General features: G+C 41.0%; 1 protein-coding gene across 1 annotated transcript; it reads left to right on the forward strand.

The window, feature by feature from the left end:
• The first annotated feature begins 7,547 nt into the window (after nt 1–7,547).
• On the forward strand, nt 7,548–10,826 carry NEUROD6 (neuronal differentiation 6). The gene is made up of 2 exons (XM_002751428.5): nt 7,548–7,681; nt 9,006–10,826. Exon 2 carries the CDS (start codon nt 9,027–9,029, stop codon nt 10,038–10,040), a length of 1,014 nt encoding a protein of 337 aa, XP_002751474.1. The 5' UTR covers nt 7,548–7,681; nt 9,006–9,026; the 3' UTR covers nt 10,041–10,826.
• Nucleotides 10,827–17,025: the final 6,199 nt, after the last annotated feature.

Raw genomic sequence — 17,025 nt, forward strand, 5'->3', positions numbered from 1 at the left:
CTCTATACCAGAGTGGTGCATCTCAATGCTTCAAATTAATCAATTCTATTTCCTCAACGGATCTCTACATTCCTTGAATGAAAGGATTGTGTCCTCCACTCTCCTTCTCCAACATCAAACACAGTGGTTTGGCACAAAGAAATCATTCAATGAATATCTGTAGATTGGTGATCAATACCCTTCTTGAGTAGTGTGTTTACAGTGTTGAGAGAATGTTATCAAACTTCTATAATGATTTTAGATGTATGTGATTGCCAGGTAGGTAATAATAAAGATTACCTCTTCCCAAATGTTCCATTTTATGCCAGGGGCAGTCGTAGGCGGTTCATTGACACTGATTGATTAATTATTAAGGTAGCAACATGTAGTAGTTTGGAAGGTATAACTTGAATTCAGAATGACCTAAGTCCAAATAATGATTCTCTCACTTGAAAACTGAGCAGCCCAAGGTACATTAGTTAATATTCTGAGCCATAGATTCATTACCTCTGCAATGAGGACACTCACATGTACCTTACTGCAAGGAACAAATGTGCTAATGTTTATAAAGCCCTTAGCCTGATGCTTGGTGCATTTCACATGAATGAGTACTTTGTTCATCATCATCATAATTATCCTCATGACCAGAGGTTTCATAACTTTCCCACATGTAATCCACAACCATCCAATCAGTGAATTCTGTCAATTCCATCTCCAAAATATATTTCCATGCCTCCTTTTTTTCTGCTTTTCCATTGTCTCCATTCAACCTGAGGCCACAGTCATCCCCCTCTGGCTCTGTCTACTTTCACAGCCTTTGTAATTTCTGTAGAGGAGGAGAAATATCTCTTTCTTTACTCATCTTAGGTTTATATATGAGGCCCCTATAGAAAAAAGACAGATTAACTAGAGGAAAACGTACACATTTATTTAATAAGTTTTATATGGCATCAGAGCCATTATAAAGAAATGACAACCCAAACAAAGAGTTAAACTTTAGTGTTTTTACACTGGATTTGACAAAAATGAAGAGTCGAGAAGAAATATGTGGGGCAAAGAATGTAATCTAATGGTAATAAACTGAGGAAACAGCATGACTTGTTTGCTCAGATTCTAATCTATGTTCCTGTGTCTTCAAAGACAAGGATTCCTTTTCTCTGGGTATAGGAAGAGCACCTCTCACATGCACGTCTTCTGGCTTGCTTCAGGGGAAGATCAGAAAATCCTTCCTGGGTCAGGTGTGGTGGTTCACACCTGCAATCCCAGCACCTTGGGAGGCCAAGGCAGGAGGATCGCCTGAGGCAGAGAGCTTGAGACCAGCTTGGGCAACACAGTGAGACACTGTCTGGAAGGAAGGAAGGAAGGGAGGGAGGGAGGGAGGGAGGGAGAGGGAGGGAGGGAAAGAGAGAGGAGAGGAGAGGAGAGGAGAGGAGAGGAGAGGAGAGGAGAGGAGAGGAGAGGAGAGGAGTGGGAGAATGAGAGAAAGAGAGAGGGAGGGAAAGGCAAGAAAGGGAGAAGAAAAAAAAGAAAAGAAAATCCTTCCTACATCTTATCATTTGCTTCAAGGAAGAGGTGAGGAAGGTCTGAGAGATTTTCCTGCTTCTAAGATTTTCTCAAATTCCTCCAACTTCAATATGCCATATGTTGGAGTAGTGTGTCCTGAGTCTTGTCTGTTCTCTCCCTGTTTCTTCTTTTGTCCTCTCCCAGTCTTCCCCTTGGAGCCAAAGAAAATGTTTCAAATCTTAAAGTGCCTCAAGCTCTCCAAAGTCTTCCTTGGGGATATGTCTAAAATGCTTTACCATGACCCAGACACCCTTGGATGATCCAGGGCTTACTCTCACAGCGCTGCTCCCAATCTTCCCAGACCAGCAGAAACAGCACAAGCTCCTACCTCTGCTGCTCCACCTGCTCCTCTTGGCTTAAAGGATGACTCAGAAAGGGCTCTTCAGATACTTTAATCAGATAGGTCTTTCTATTTTTCTCTGACGTGTACATTCCACATGCGTGTGTATACCTGTTCATTGTCTCTCCTGCTAGACTGTAAACTCCCCCACAGCCTTGTACAGCAGCTCTATACACTGCTGAATGGCCATCACTAACCCAGTGCCTAGAACACATTTCTTTATCCAACAAGTATGTACTTACTGGCTTTCATGGGCAGGCATTAGAAATGTAGATTAATACACACTGGAAACTAGCAATGTATTTGTTAGAAAGTGATAAGTGCTACAGAAAAAAGTAAAACAGGAAAATGGATAGAGAGGCATGGGTGGGTGCAGGGCTACAGTATAAATTAGAAGGGCCAGGGGAGGTCTCACTGAAAGGAGCAATGTGGACAGAGACTTGAAGGGTATGAGAATGAGCCATGGGGATTTGCAGAAAGAAAATGCCAGGTGGAAGTTCAGTGCCACAACCATGAGGTGGGAGTGTGCCTGAGTGTGCAAGGAATCGCCAGAATCCGATGTCACTGGACATGAGTGAGTCCAGGGAAAGCAGAAGATAGAATCACAGAAGCCAGGAGAAACCTCTGGGCCTCTGCCAGGACTTGGGCTCTGCTCTGAGGGAGAGGAGAAGTACTGGAAAGTTCTGAGTGCAGGAGAATGCAGCCTGATTCATGTTCTAACCAGATGCCTCTGGCTACTGAGTTGAGAATCATGTATGGGATGTAAGGGGCCAAGAGTGAAAGCCCAGATGCCATCTAGGCCAGGTGAAAGGTGACGGTGTTCTGGACCAGAGTAGGAGTAGGGGGATTGCTGAAAAGCACGCAAAGTCTGGGTGTAATTTTAACATCGAACTGAGAGGATTTGCTGACATATTGATTGTGGGATGTGAGAGAAAAGGAGGAGTCAAAAATTACTCCAAAATAGATATTCAATAAGCCTTTGGTGAACGAACGAATGGATGAAGGAATGAACGACATACAGCTATTAAACAGCAGGATCAAGATTTGAAACAAGGTTAGCAAAATGTCCATATTCTTATCCTTTTACAATCTGACAAAGAAAGCCTTTTCTTAGAAAAGTGCATATATGCCAAATTTGCACATCATCTTGGGAGGCTCAAGAACCTCTTCAAATCCATCCAGAAATCATCTGTGTTAAGAGGGCCTGCACTTCATCATACCATCACCTAACATAAAACTTGATTTTCGAAAATGCAGTTTGTGTAAAACTTTTGCAAAAACATCCCTTGCATAAAAGTCTTATAAAAAGGTCTTACTTTAATCTTACAAGATGAATATATGTAATAGGAAAAAGAAACAAATTGAATTTCTGTTTTCCATGTTTAAAAGTAATTATTACATATATTGGAATATAACCATAATTTCTAATTCAGTTCTTATAAAAAGTAATTAGGGTTAACACATCATTCTTAATATTTTTCAAACCTAAAAGAAACTGTACATTTCCTAACAGTGAGATCACAAAAGGTAAAGGATTGTCTCTCTACTTATGGCTAGAATTACAAGAACTCTGCCCAGTGATACTAGTTTTCTCATACTGGTAGAAGTTTTAGCTGATAGAGTCAGATCCCCTTATTTAATGACAAATTAGAAATAAAAATTAAATGTGGTTTGGTGAGGAAAATGTTCCATGGAAGAAAAACAATAAAGAGTAATTCTGGAAAGACCTGTAGTGCTGTTTTGTGCAAAGCATAATAGAAGACTGAATATTGCAGTGTTTTATGGGCCACATAAACAACAAATATAATTTATTACATAATAATAAGATAACTGAGTGTATTCTTCACCTTGAAGTAAATCTAAAACATAATCCAAATGTTGTATTACAGATTATCTGTTTAGTCTATGTAATCCTCATGTGTATATATAAACGACATATTTCCACCATCTATGTTTAAATTATATTTTTAGCCCTCTAAGGCTTTGAGGAAATGAGGTTGTTTTGTATTTTGCCTCATAATTTAAATGCTTTTACATAAATTCCAAGGGCTGTTTTCCAAAGTGGGACAATGCCACAGCCATAAAACTATTTCAAGCCAATGGTGATCACAAAGTTAAGATTCTAGGGACTAACACTGAGCTTGCTCACAAGCTTCATGAATGCCCTGAAAAAAAGACAAAAAAGAATAAAGAGAGAAAGACAAAGGAAGAAAAGAAGAAGGAAGCAAAGAAGGAAGGAAGGAAGGAAGGAGGGAAGGAGCGACAGAGGGAGAGAGGGAAGGAAAGAAGGAAGGAAGGAAGGAAGGAGTGATGGAGGGAGAGAGGGAAGGAAAGAAGGAAGGAAGGAAGTAAGGAAGGAAGGAAGGAAGGGAGGGAGGGAGGGAGGGAGGGAGGGAGGGAGGGTGGAGGGAGGGAGGGAGGGAGGGGGGAGGGAGGGAGGGAGGGAGGGAGGAAGGAAGGAAGGAAGGAAGGAAGGAAGGCAATAGAGAAAAATATTCAAATTCAATCTCACTGTGTGTTAGTACCCCACATCTGGGGAGAAAACTGTGGTCCTGGGCTTTTGCTGCCTGATCCTGTCCCGGTCTGCATTCTGCTGCCTTACACCCTTGGAGAGCGGAGAAAAATGCCTGTCATGTTCCAAACTGATCTCAAATGACAGGGGACTGTGAAAAAGGGAGTCAATAGAATTCCCACTCGCTAAGACACAGGCACCAACAGGATGACACAAAAATAACAACATTCGATCCTTAATTGGGACTTTTGGGTTTTATTGTCTTACTACAGAGTCAAAATCATATCTAAATTTTCCGTGGCTCATTTTTACGAGTGAAATATGAGCATCTGCCCGGTGAAAGCAAGAGATAGACAGACAGACAGACATTGAGCACGTTTTAAAAAATCTATAAAATTGCGTGGCTCCAGAAGCAAAAACCATAACAATGAATACCAGAATGAGTAATGGATATGAACTTTGGTATGCAGTAGTTGTTGTAAAATGAGAAACTACATTATAAAAATGGTAATAATACACTTCTCATACTCTGCATATTCATCTATAAGTCAGAATGTATTTCTGTTTGGAGTATTGGTGTTAACATGCTTTCTTAGCAGAGAGTAGAACAGCCCTTATGGTGTATGTTACGAATGCATATTAACAGCACAGGCATTTGCATATCTGGAACTATAGTACGAAATGCATAACAAAATTTCTTTTGAAAGATTATTGTACAAACACACTTAATCCTTGCTAAATCTTGACATAACAACTTTTTATTTTCCCTCTTTTTTTTGAAAAAACAAAAAACTAAAGCATCTAAACGACAGATTAATAGTCAGAAAACCTGAACACTAACTCTGTTTCTCCACCCCATGAGCACCAAAAAATTTTCTTTCATGTTCAAAGGCAGGAATAGCCAGCCCCAAATGTTTTTATCAATAAATTGTTTCCCATTTTTCTGTAAATGCCAAGATAAAATATAAAATCTACCCTTTTGATTAAGTATATCCATGATAATTTTCTACTGGCGTATCATGTCATCTATTCCTTGGATTTTGATTTTCATGTTTGTGATGCCTTTTATACAATGCAGCTGATGGAGACTTTGCAAGTTTAGGATATGGTGCAATATACAAAATTCAAGGCAGCATTGGCTGCTTTGTGGCTCATCACTCTGATACTTATGTTCCTTTACATTTAAAAATTAAACCATATGTAAGACCAACAAAATTCTGTAGCTGGCCTTCCTATAGAAATTCTCTATGCTAATATAAAAACTGTGTGTATTTCTTGAATCAAAAACCATATGAAATAAACTCAATGCATCAATTACCAAGTGATATATTATTAAACAACGAAGTTTAAAATGGCTATGATATGTCTGGATTTTTAAAAAAACAAGAGCTACGCCCACCTACCTATTTTACCTTAGGAGTTTATAGCCTGGCTCTTATTTTAAATTTACATTTTTCACTGGGCCGTTAAAAGAGAAAAATTATCTACTTTTACATATTTAATTCTCCTTTTTGCCAACTTCTCCATCTTTCCTAGAACTGTCCAGGAAAACTCGAGCAACTTTTTGAAGAAGGTGGAAACAAGCGAGGTATGACAGGAGCAAAATTGAATTTACTGTGAGACCCCTGGTGCCAATTTGGATCCAAAGTGCATTAAAGCAGCAGAATTCTAAACCTTTCAAAACTGGGATTTATAAGGGGAATGCTAACACAGATTCAACAGTTACAGCTCTGCCAGGGATTACTTTAATACCAAAAGCATACTCTCTCACTTTATAGAAAGAGATTACTCAGTGGTCAGACAACAAAGATTGTGTTTATTTATTTATTTTATAACTTTTATTTATTTATTTTTTGTAAGTGCACTTTTTATTTTACTGATAGGCAATCCTGAAATCAAATGTCCTTTTTTACGGGTAGGGGGATGAGAGAAGAGAAAAGGGGAGGAAGGTGGAGTTTGCCTCTGGCTCCGCAGTTTGCTTTATCTATAAGGCTTTGCCAGCTTTGCTTAACTGTTTCCACCCTGCTTTTGTTAAGAAGAAACCAAAAGTGAGGAGTGGTAAAAAAGATAAATCTGAAATACACCTAATAGGGAAAAACAACTAGACACTGATAAAAGGACAAGAAGATATTTAAATTGATGTTGATCTAGAGACAAAAGAAATGTGAGGACAAGATTTTTAAGAGAAAGAAAAAAATCTGAAAGTTCAACAAAACAAAACAGGAGAGCTAATCTTTGATTAAAATACTCAGCAGAATTTCAGGGAGAGGAAGACAAAACCCTAAGTGATCATTTTTGTTTATTGTGCCTGAAACGAAATGAGAAGAAACAAGCAAGTTAAGGCTAGGAAGAGATAAGGGACAATAAAAGAGTGAAGTTAGCGACTTTCCGCAGAGGACAGAGTATGCAGTTTGAAATCCTTAACAATGGACTTGCAGTGTCTCTGCAGAAGTTGGTGAAATATACCAGCAAGTGTAGGAAGGGGAACATTTGAGGATGTCTTTCAGAGACCCCAGATGGAGAAGCTGTTCTTTTATTCCAAATCCCTTAGAAGCACAGAAGTCTTACATGTTAATAAGAGAACACACAGACACATACTCACAACTTACATGCTGTGAAACAAAACAAGAAAATGAGACCTTTGTTGACCCCTGTTCACTTACACAAATCTTAGTTTGGTTAAGCATCTTAAGACCAGTTTCCAGCTCCTTTTCATGGCTTTCTCTCCCTGGGTACCCAGGTGCACAAATGGGATGGTGATCTTTATAAAACAACATCATCAACAACAACAAAAACCTCTTGCTCACACAAAAGCCCACCTTGTAAATGAATGGAATATTAATGACCACCTAATAGTTGCACCGTTGGCAGGGCGAAACTGAACACTAACACAGCTATTTCTACAGATTGCCAGTGAAGCCGAAGCAGCTCGAGGAGAAATGCACCTACTGTACGTGAAATGCTGGTGCAGATTTTTTTCCTATCAGTCTAACCTTCTGTGTTGATGCATGAATGCTGGTACCCACTTACAGGGATGCCAGATGATCAGTGCAGAATGAAGGTCCCAAGAGAGAGGATCACATGGCTCTCTCTGCCCTGTGACGTCACTAGCAGATGGCATGGGTACCAGCTCTGGCAGTTGGCATCAATGTCACTTTTTAGAGATCAATGAGATAGTGCAGATATACACAGATCTAGAGACTCCAGGAGACGATGCGACACTCAGCCTGAAAAGATTTGGAAGACCCAAAATGAAAACTGATTATTGAATGAAATTAAAACCTAAGGTAATATAAATAAAGATATACTTCAATTGATGCTGGCTTTGCATGCAAGTATTTAAAGATACAGTGTCACTGTCTTATAGTATTTATATGCTCTTTGCCATCTATAACTTCTTATCATATTTCATTCTTATGATGTAATTATCACATACTTTCACTGCTATTATGTAACATTGCAAGTATGTGGACATTACTAAGAGTTTGTGTATGTGTTCATGTGTATGTGTGTGTGTTGAGGGGGCTGGAGATTGTTAAATTGAAAAGTCTGTGCTTTAATGTGCCTATTTGTTTGAAGACTTTAGATGAAAATACTTGCTGCTTCACCAAACAAAAACCAAAATGCATTTGAAACACAAATTATTTTCCCCTTTCATTTGGGATTCTGAACACACGTGCACAATTGCAGTCAGAATCCTTGGACCGTTCCTGTCAGATATTAGCTAGAGGGAGACTTCTATGCTCGTAGAACAAAAACACTACGAGACTGGTTTTTGTCCAGGATGATTTGGACAGCAGTAAACAGACAAATATATTTGGAAAAACATTAATTGTAAATAAAAGCAGTCTCAATAATTTTTTTGATTAAAAGAAATTGTTAGTGATTTTTATTTTTAAAATTTATTTATAGAGTTTATTCCAAATTAGCCTAATCCCCTTTTCTTTTTGAAGTCTGGGAAAATGGTGCTCTTTTACATAATTCTTTACTGATCAGAAAAAAAATCAGTTTTAAAATTGACTCTGATTATAATCTTTTCTTTAAATTTGTATATTCCCACACTCACTTATCTAAATTTACAGTTGTGTGATACAGCAAATAAAGTTAAGGTTGTTGTTGTTGTTGTTGTTTTTAAAAGAAACAAAAAAAGAAGACAAATTTATCAGCTAATGGAGAGACAGTACTTTCCATTTTAAAAACTGGTTTATCTTCTCATTTTGTGCTCAGGAGAATTAGAATTAATGAAATTTTGCATTGCAATATCATGTTTTGCATTTGCTTGAATTCCACAATCTTCTTTGGGGATATTAAAATCCAGTTTAAAGGCAAAGAAAATATGGAGATGGTGGTGATATTACAATAATTTTATGCTTCATGTTTTATTTTATTTTGATAATTTGCTTATATAAATTAATCCTATTGGATATATCAGTGTCTTCATAATTACTAATCTGTGCAAACTCAAAATTATATTTAATGTTAAAAAATTAGTCCCAGAATCAATCTTTTTCATGTGTTTTTGTAGTCTTATGATTAAATAATTAAATATGTTTAAAGTGTGTAAACTTTAAAAATGAAAACTCTTTAAATATTGTGCTGGCATTTTTTCAGGTAATTTAAGATTAGAGAACCATGTTAACACTACCATTTGATGAGTCTGTTGTAATGCCAGAATCCCAGATGTGCAGAAAGTTTTCTAGAGAATGCGAGGACCAGAAGCAAATTAAGAAACCAGAAAGCTTTTCCAAACAGATTGTCCTTCGAGGAAAGAGCATCAAAAGGGCCCCTGGAGAAGAAACTGAGAAAGAAGAGGAGGAGGAAGACAGGGAAGAGGAAGATGAAAATGGGTTGCCTAGAAGGAGGGGTCTTAGGAAAAAAAAGACAACCAAGCTCCGATTGGAAAGGGTCAAGTTCAGGAGACAGGAAGCGAATGCGCGCGAGAGGAACAGGATGCATGGCCTCAACGACGCTCTGGACAACTTAAGGAAAGTGGTCCCCTGTTATTCTAAAACCCAGAAACTGTCCAAAATAGAGACTTTACGACTGGCCAAAAACTACATCTGGGCACTTTCTGAAATTCTGAGAATCGGCAAGAGACCAGATCTGCTCACATTTGTCCAAAACTTATGCAAAGGTCTTTCCCAGCCAACTACAAACTTGGTGGCAGGCTGCTTGCAGCTCAATGCCAGGAGTTTCCTGATGGGTCAGGGTGGGGAGGCTGCGCACCACACAAGGTCACCCTACTCTACCTTCTACCCACCCTACCACAGCCCTGAGCTCACCACTCCCCCAGGGCATGGGACTCTTGATAATTCCAAGTCCATGAAACCCTACAATTATTGCAGTGCGTATGAATCCTTCTATGAAAGTACTTCCCCTGAGTGTGCCAGTCCTCAGTTTGAAGGTCCCTTAAGTCCTCCCCCAATTAACTATAATGGGATATTTTCCCTGAAGCAAGAAGAAACCTTGGACTATGGCAAAAATTACAATTACGGCATGCATTACTGTGCAGTGCCACCCAGGGGTCCCCTTGGGCAGGGTGCCATGTTCAGGTTGCCCACCGACAGCCACTTCCCTTACGACTTACATCTGCGCAGCCAATCTCTCACCATGCAAGATGAATTAAATGCAGTTTTTCATAATTAATGAGGAAAATGAAAATAAACAGTGGTCATTCACCTCCCCCGTCTAATTAAGACAAAGCAGATGCTTGTGGGCTGAGTAATTGGCACAACTCTATCTAAGGTGTTTACTAGTTTCTGAAGTGTGTTTCAACTATTGTGAGAATTTTCTATGTAATAATAAATCTCTTTTCGTATGAGAACTTCTTTTCCTTTCCTTTTGTCTGTAAAGCACTGTGATTCTGTTTCTACTGGAAGGATTTTTTTCCTTTTTCTTTTCTTTTAAATTTATTTAATTTGAACAAGATGTCTAAGAATATACTGTTGAATAAAGACATGCACACAGCATCATTCAATGTCTATTTTGGTTGTACAGTAATTATAAAATGCATGTTATTAAAATCAGATGAGTAAAATGACGTGTTTATAATTACTAGGAATTATATATTATGTATCTTTTTAAAAATGGAAATTTTAAGTTATTGAGAATATCACTAAGCTGACAATGATATTGGGAGATGCATTTGCAACAATATAAAAAGCTATGCAATTTTCTTTTTATTAAGAATGAATCTAAATGCATTCAATTGGTAGCTATTCCTCTTCAAGTATTTGCAGATGGGGCAACATGATATTTGGGTGGCCGATGTCATAATTTGGGGACAATTATTTCAATCATCAAGAAAAAAATTCAGCGCTTGTTTTGTATTATTCAGAAATTAACTGTACAGGTTTGTTATCACGAAGTATAATTGTGCTTTTCCACCCCACATTTTTAAGGCAATTAAACATAGATCTTTCCACTTGTAAAGGACATCTATTAGCTGTGATATTTTTGCATGCTACTTATTATTTCCCGGTACACAGCTGTTTTCTGTCTCCAATACTCCCCATTCCTCATTTCAGAAATATTTCTGGATTACAAAACCGTAGGAGCTAAAACAAATTTCTTAAACAAAATGGCCAAAGCGCTTATAAGAATTTTTTTTTCAAGTGTCTTAAATGAAAGAAGAGGAGCCCATGAGGGTTAAACATCCTGGGGAAACAATGATAAATCCTGGTAACCTTCAACTCAAGCCTAAAATCGGTGGCAAATTTCCAGCAAACACCAGAGTGGATGTTAAAAACGGAAGGTTTTACTCTGCGCGGTTTAAATGTCTGGCCGATCAGAGGCTAAATTCTGTGTGATTAACAATTTCCTTATAAAACGCCACCAAAAACTTACGTTAATAGCACCTGGGGATCTAAACCTCTTAAACAGGATTGAGTCTCTTCTAGAATCATGGGCCGGGTGGCCATGACCTCGCCAGGATGCCCTGTGGTACAGTTTTGCCTCAGGGAGAGGAGCGGGGACAGCTGCAAGGACCGATGAGGGCAGCAGAAAGTGGGTGCAGTGGTAGCGGGACGGGACAGGTCTGGGGCGGGCCTGGCCAACGCTGCCCTTCTGGGGCCCGGTGGGCACCGCCCGAGCCGGCGAAGGCCCGACGGGTCCTGGCGGGCGGCGCGGGGAGAGGCTGCAGGCGGTGGCGTCGCGTCCCCTCGGTGGCCACCCGGGCTCAGGCTGCACTGCCCACGTCCCACCCGCAGTGGGCGCCCTGGGGGCCGGGGGCCTGCGCCCTGTGAACCCGGGCCGCGGCGCCCACGCTGACCTGGCCTGCAGGGGAAAGGGGCCGCGCGGGGTGGGGAGCGGCGAGCGCACGGCAGCGGGTGGGCCTGGAGGCTCTGCCCTGCATTAGCTCAGATAGTCAGAAAGGAGGTCGCCCCTTCACCCGCCCCTTGTGCCACAGCAGGGACGCGGCGCAGGCGGCGGCAGCTCCAGCTCCCGCTTGCCCAAGTGCAGCCACAAGCTGACCCTGCCCTGCCCCTCCCGCGGCTGGCGGGACTTTCTGAGCTGACACTGCGAGGCCCGCGCCCCATTCTCCAGAAGACAGCGTCTCCCTCTTCCTCTGCGCCCCCAGCTTTACGCCCCTGGGCCTTTGGTGCGCTTGGCAGCCGCCCCCAAAGGGCAAAGGTGCAGAGCAGCTGCTGACGCGGATGCTGAACGCGCCCTTCTTAGCGGGTGTTATTAGCACCTGTTCATTCGAACCCCACAGGGTGGGGGCGGGGGGGGTGATGAAGCCAGAGACAGAGGAGGAGCTGTGCCCTCCCCAGGTAGAGAGAAGTTTGCCCAAAGTAGAGAGCCGTCTGTCCCCTCTGCCTGTCTCGGGCACCGGAGTGACTCGCGCTTGCTTCCTCCATATGCGCACAAAACCTGCTTTCGCTGGCACTGTGTCCAGGACTGCAGGGCCTCTTTTAAGGGCCCTCAGACACTAAGAGTCCGGTCACTGCTCACCCTGTTCGAGCAAACAGCAAGAAAGTGAAGCAGCATCTGGGAATAGAAGAATCTAGCCTTTTTTGTTTATTTTTTAAGCGACCCTGTTGAATCACTCGCAGATTAAGTGTGCCCTCCCCCACCCCTCGCCCCCATCTTTCTCTCCTGATCCTTGCTCCAAGGTGACCCGCTGTCCGACTGAGAACAGCCTCGAGCCTGCTCAGAACCTTGGTTCAGACAGCTTTTGAAACCAGCACAGTCTTTCCGGGGTCACAAATTCATATTTGAATGAGAGACTGCAACAGGAGATGTATCCTCCCGCCCCACTCTGGCAATGTGGGAGAGCCAGGAAGAAAAGCAGCTGGCTGGGTGAGGAAGAAGCAAACCTCCAGGAGCTTCTGATCTCAGAGCTTTGTCCATAAGGAACACAAACAAAAGAGCCAGGTTTTCAGGCACAGATCCCTGAGAATATGAAATTTCTTCAATAGCTTGGATGCAGAAATGCAATGGATGCTCCCTTCTTCGGTGATGCATGCCATGGGGGATAGTGTGTTGTGTGTGACCGGGTGTTGGCCATCCTTGTGACTTAGTCCTCCTTCACATGCCTCTGATGACCCCTGGCATGGGACCTGCCCTTTACATACCACCCTGGCTGTCAGTCTTCTTTCCCAGCAGGGCTCTTCCTGTTCTCTGTTGATTGCAATCCTGAGAAATCATATGACTTGTTCATTCAAACACCAACATCACAGATGCCATGCACTGCAAAATCTTTTTAAGATAGTACTCCAGTAAAAGGGAAAATTGTATAGTATAAAGAGCATGGAAGATTTGGGGTCTGAAAGGTTTGGGTTGAAATCCTTGCTCTTTTTCTCTCCTCATGATTCTCTCACCTTCCAGAGTGAAAAATCTTTGTCTCTTCTGAACCTTTTTAATCATTCTTGTATTTCAGATATATTAGACCTCTCTTCTTTTGAGCTGAATTATGTCAATCTTATATTTGCCTTCACACAATTTTGTTCTTTTTCCTTTACTAGGATTAGGTTTTATGTGTGCGTGTGTATATATGTGATCTATAACTTATATCTATCAGGATATGTATCTATATCCATATCTATATCAATAAGTGGCCTTGAAAAAATAAAGATGTATTGCTTTCTCATATACAGAAGTCATGAGAGGTAGTCGAGGACTGATATGGTTGTGCCAGGGGCACCAGAGGCCTAGGCTCCTTCTACCTTTCTACTCCACTATCTCTAGTGTGGGGCTTCCATTCTCATTCACCTCTTGGTGGAAGAGGGCTGCTGGAGTTCAGGACATTGCATCTTCCTTCCAATTAAGGAGAAAATAAAAAGGATGATAAAAGGGTGTTCCATCCATCTGATCAGATCCCTTTAGAGAATATTTATAGAAGTCCCGCCAAATGACATCTACTTACTAATTGTAGATTTAAGAGAAGCAGGGAAATATATCCTTTTTAACAAAGTATATTGCCACCTGAAATAAAATCAGGTCTTGTCAGTAAGTATTAATGAGAAAATAGATGTTAGTTAGGCCCCTAGCCATGCCTTGAACTCTATTGTCTACCCAATTCCTCCTTCTCCTGTCTGGTACCTTATACTTTTCCCAAGCATTCTCTTTTTGTTTCTATTACCTCTTTCTCCTTTGACCACATACTCTTGTGTTATGAATGTCTCTTAGGCATCCCTCGCTTGTGGATGCTAAGTAAGTTTTGTCCTTAAGTCCAGTCTCTCTGTCCCCTGCAAAATGCATGACCTGAGGCCTCTCGCTGTCCGTGTTTTGAAGGAATGAAGGAAGCTGCTTTCATCTCCCATACCTGTGCTTTTTCTCAGTCATATTTCCCATGCCCAGGTTGCCCCTGTTGATGCCATCTCCAATGATACATTGTATGGCTGGTGCTCTTGTCCAGCAGCCCACCTGATGGCACTGACCCATCTTTAACTTCAATCATCTTTTGGGCATTTGTACCCCCCTTTGAAACTGCTTTCTCTGTCTCTCATCACTGTCTCTGGTTCTCCAAACAATAAGGAAAAGCATATTCTTATTTTAAAGAGCAGACAGAGCACCCAACCTCCTGAAAGTAAGGTTCTCTTGCTTTTACCATCCAGCCCTCTTGGTTCTAGCACTCAGCCACTCCCAGGAGCTGGGTCAGGATAGGTTCAAGCATAGCATCATTTGATATTCAGAGCAATTGCAGTGTGCCCCAGCTCTCTCAAGCTACTATGGCTCTCCTCACCCTTGTTCACTCTTCAACTCTTCGCCAGTGCTTAGGCATCTGCTCCTCTCTCCACAGCGTCAATGACCCCACTTCCCAGCTCCTGTCCTGTTTCCATGAGGACTTCCACAGCTGTGCTGCAGCCCACCAAATATCTCCAGTTGGACGTCCCACTGACTCTGAAAACTCACTGTGTCTAGAATGAAGCCCTCTCCAAAACACTGCCCCTCCTGCCAGCCCCTTCCAGAACATTTCTGTAGCTTCTTGTGTGTAAACTCCCTGAGTCTTCTTTGATTAAATTAGATTGTGAATATGAAAAGCACTTTGCAGAAAAAAAGATATTAAATATTTCTCCTCTTTCCTTCTTTTTCTGGCTGCCCCTTTTCAAGTTAGTCTCTAGCTTCTGTTAATTTCTTCTTCTCACATCATACCTGGACAAATATCCTGGTCTCCAACTAATGTCCTCTGCTCCACCTTCCCTACAAACAGCCCATTCCCCAATGCCAAATCAATCTTCCTAAAATACTGCAACACACCGGTCCCTTAGAGTAACACCTTTCATGGTTCTCACTGTCTATCCAATAAGTGATAAAGTGCATTTTAATTTGTATTTATCTAAATCCTCTCTATTGAAACTACAATTATTGACATTATATGTAACACTTTAAAATTTATAAAGTGCTTTTCACATATTCACCTTATTTACTCGTAAGAATGTAGTCATAAAGTAACACTTCTCATGATCTTTGTCTTACCAGAAACTGAGAATTAGCAAAGTCATGCCACTGTCTATAGGCACAGAGATAATGGATGAAGATGGCCAAAGCTGGCTTCTCATGCTTTCACCCTCAACATTTTACAGCCACTTGGTTGGCACTGAAGGCCTATGTAGGAATCACCAGCCCACTTTTCTAGCCCAAAATCTCATTTCATTATATCAATGATAAATGGTTTTCACCAACTGTTTTTTTTAAAGCAGCACTATTATGTATGCTTTATTCAAAGAATATCTTAGGAGTCAGTATACTCATGGAGACGTTTCTGCTTCTGGTGAAGACAGGTGTGGAGGACCAGGAACTACAACCCCCTACCCTAACTGCCCTAGGTCTGGAGGTGTCTCTGAAGAGATACCTTACGATTTTTTTTTTCCTTTTTTTTTTTTAGGCTGGGTCTGACTCTGTCATCCAGACAGGAATGCAGTGGGACAATCATGGCTCATTTCAGCGATCCCCCAATCTTATTTTTTTTTATTTTTTCTAAAGACGAGATCTTACTATGTTGCCCAGGTTGATCTCAAACTCCTAGGCTTAAGCAACCCATTGTACCTCAGCCTCCCAAAGTGCTGGGATTACAGGCATGAGCCACCACACCCAGCTTTATCTCTCTCTCTCTCTGTCAAGAATTTTATTACTCCCACTCAGTAGTTCCTGGGGGCTTTGATGTTAAGTCAACCATAATTCGAGAAATAGTAGGAATCATAGTAATCTCAGTGACCATCTTTCATAACACCTTTACAAGAATCTCACTGACTGACAGGTGGTGCAGGCATACCAGTCATGAAGTCACTAGTAAAAAAAGTTCAAATAACCACAGTTCTCTGGCAAGGTTTGAGGAGTGAGGTTTGATGGTCTCTATTCTATAGAAACATACCGGTAATGTTGGACCTGTTTACTGCACGTCTGTCTGCCTTCGTGTCTTGCATAGCACCACCTGTTAGAGATGGTCTCTCTTCTCTCCTTCAACTTCTCAAATTCCCATGTGCTTCAAGGTCACCTCCTACATGAAGCCTCCCAGATCCCTCCAGCCTACAATGGCATCAGGTTGCTCTGAAACCACAGCCCTGTTGTTTCAACCACACAATTGTCAACTAAATTTTCAGTGCCTAAATTACTTGACATTTAAAAATCTTATTTGAAACATGTATTGCTATTTAACTTATAGAGATCACTGGACTGTATGCTCCTTGAGAGGAACATCAGTGTTCAATTCTGTCTGTGTCCCTATAGTGCCTGCACTCATTAAATTCATTAGATTGTACCTAGGGATACAGCTCTGTTTTAATTAGAGAATAAATCTAATTTAAAGACAAAGCAGCATGAACCTTCACATCCAACAATTGACACTGAGCAATCATCAGAAGGTTCGGGTTTTTCACCTGTCAGGTAAGAAAAATGACAATTACATAATAGGAATTTGGTGAAGATTGAGTGCAATCATTTAGAAAAAATACTTAGCTCTCATCCTGATTAAAAGTATGCACACTATCGATGAGACTATTTCTGTTACTAATGTGATATGCACATTAACCCCTGCTAAATCTGAATAATGTATACAATAATGTTTTTCAAAGTGCAAGTTCAATTTTGGTAACATGTTGTCATACAAATTCAGTCTAGTGGATGTTATCAATATCTTTTTTAATATAATAGAAAACAAAGTCTCTTACACATAATAAAAGCAAAGTTC

The sequence above is a fragment of the Callithrix jacchus genome, chromosome 11, assembly GCF_049354715.1.
Source record: "Callithrix jacchus isolate 240 chromosome 11, calJac240_pri, whole genome shotgun sequence".
NCBI lineage: Eukaryota > Metazoa > Chordata > Mammalia > Primates > Cebidae > Callithrix > Callithrix jacchus.

What these genes read in the sequence shown, in the direction of transcription:
- NEUROD6 (XM_002751428.5), top strand. Translation starts at nt 9,027, where the DNA reads ATGTTAACACTACCATTTGATGAGTCTGTTGTAATGCCAGAATCCCAG.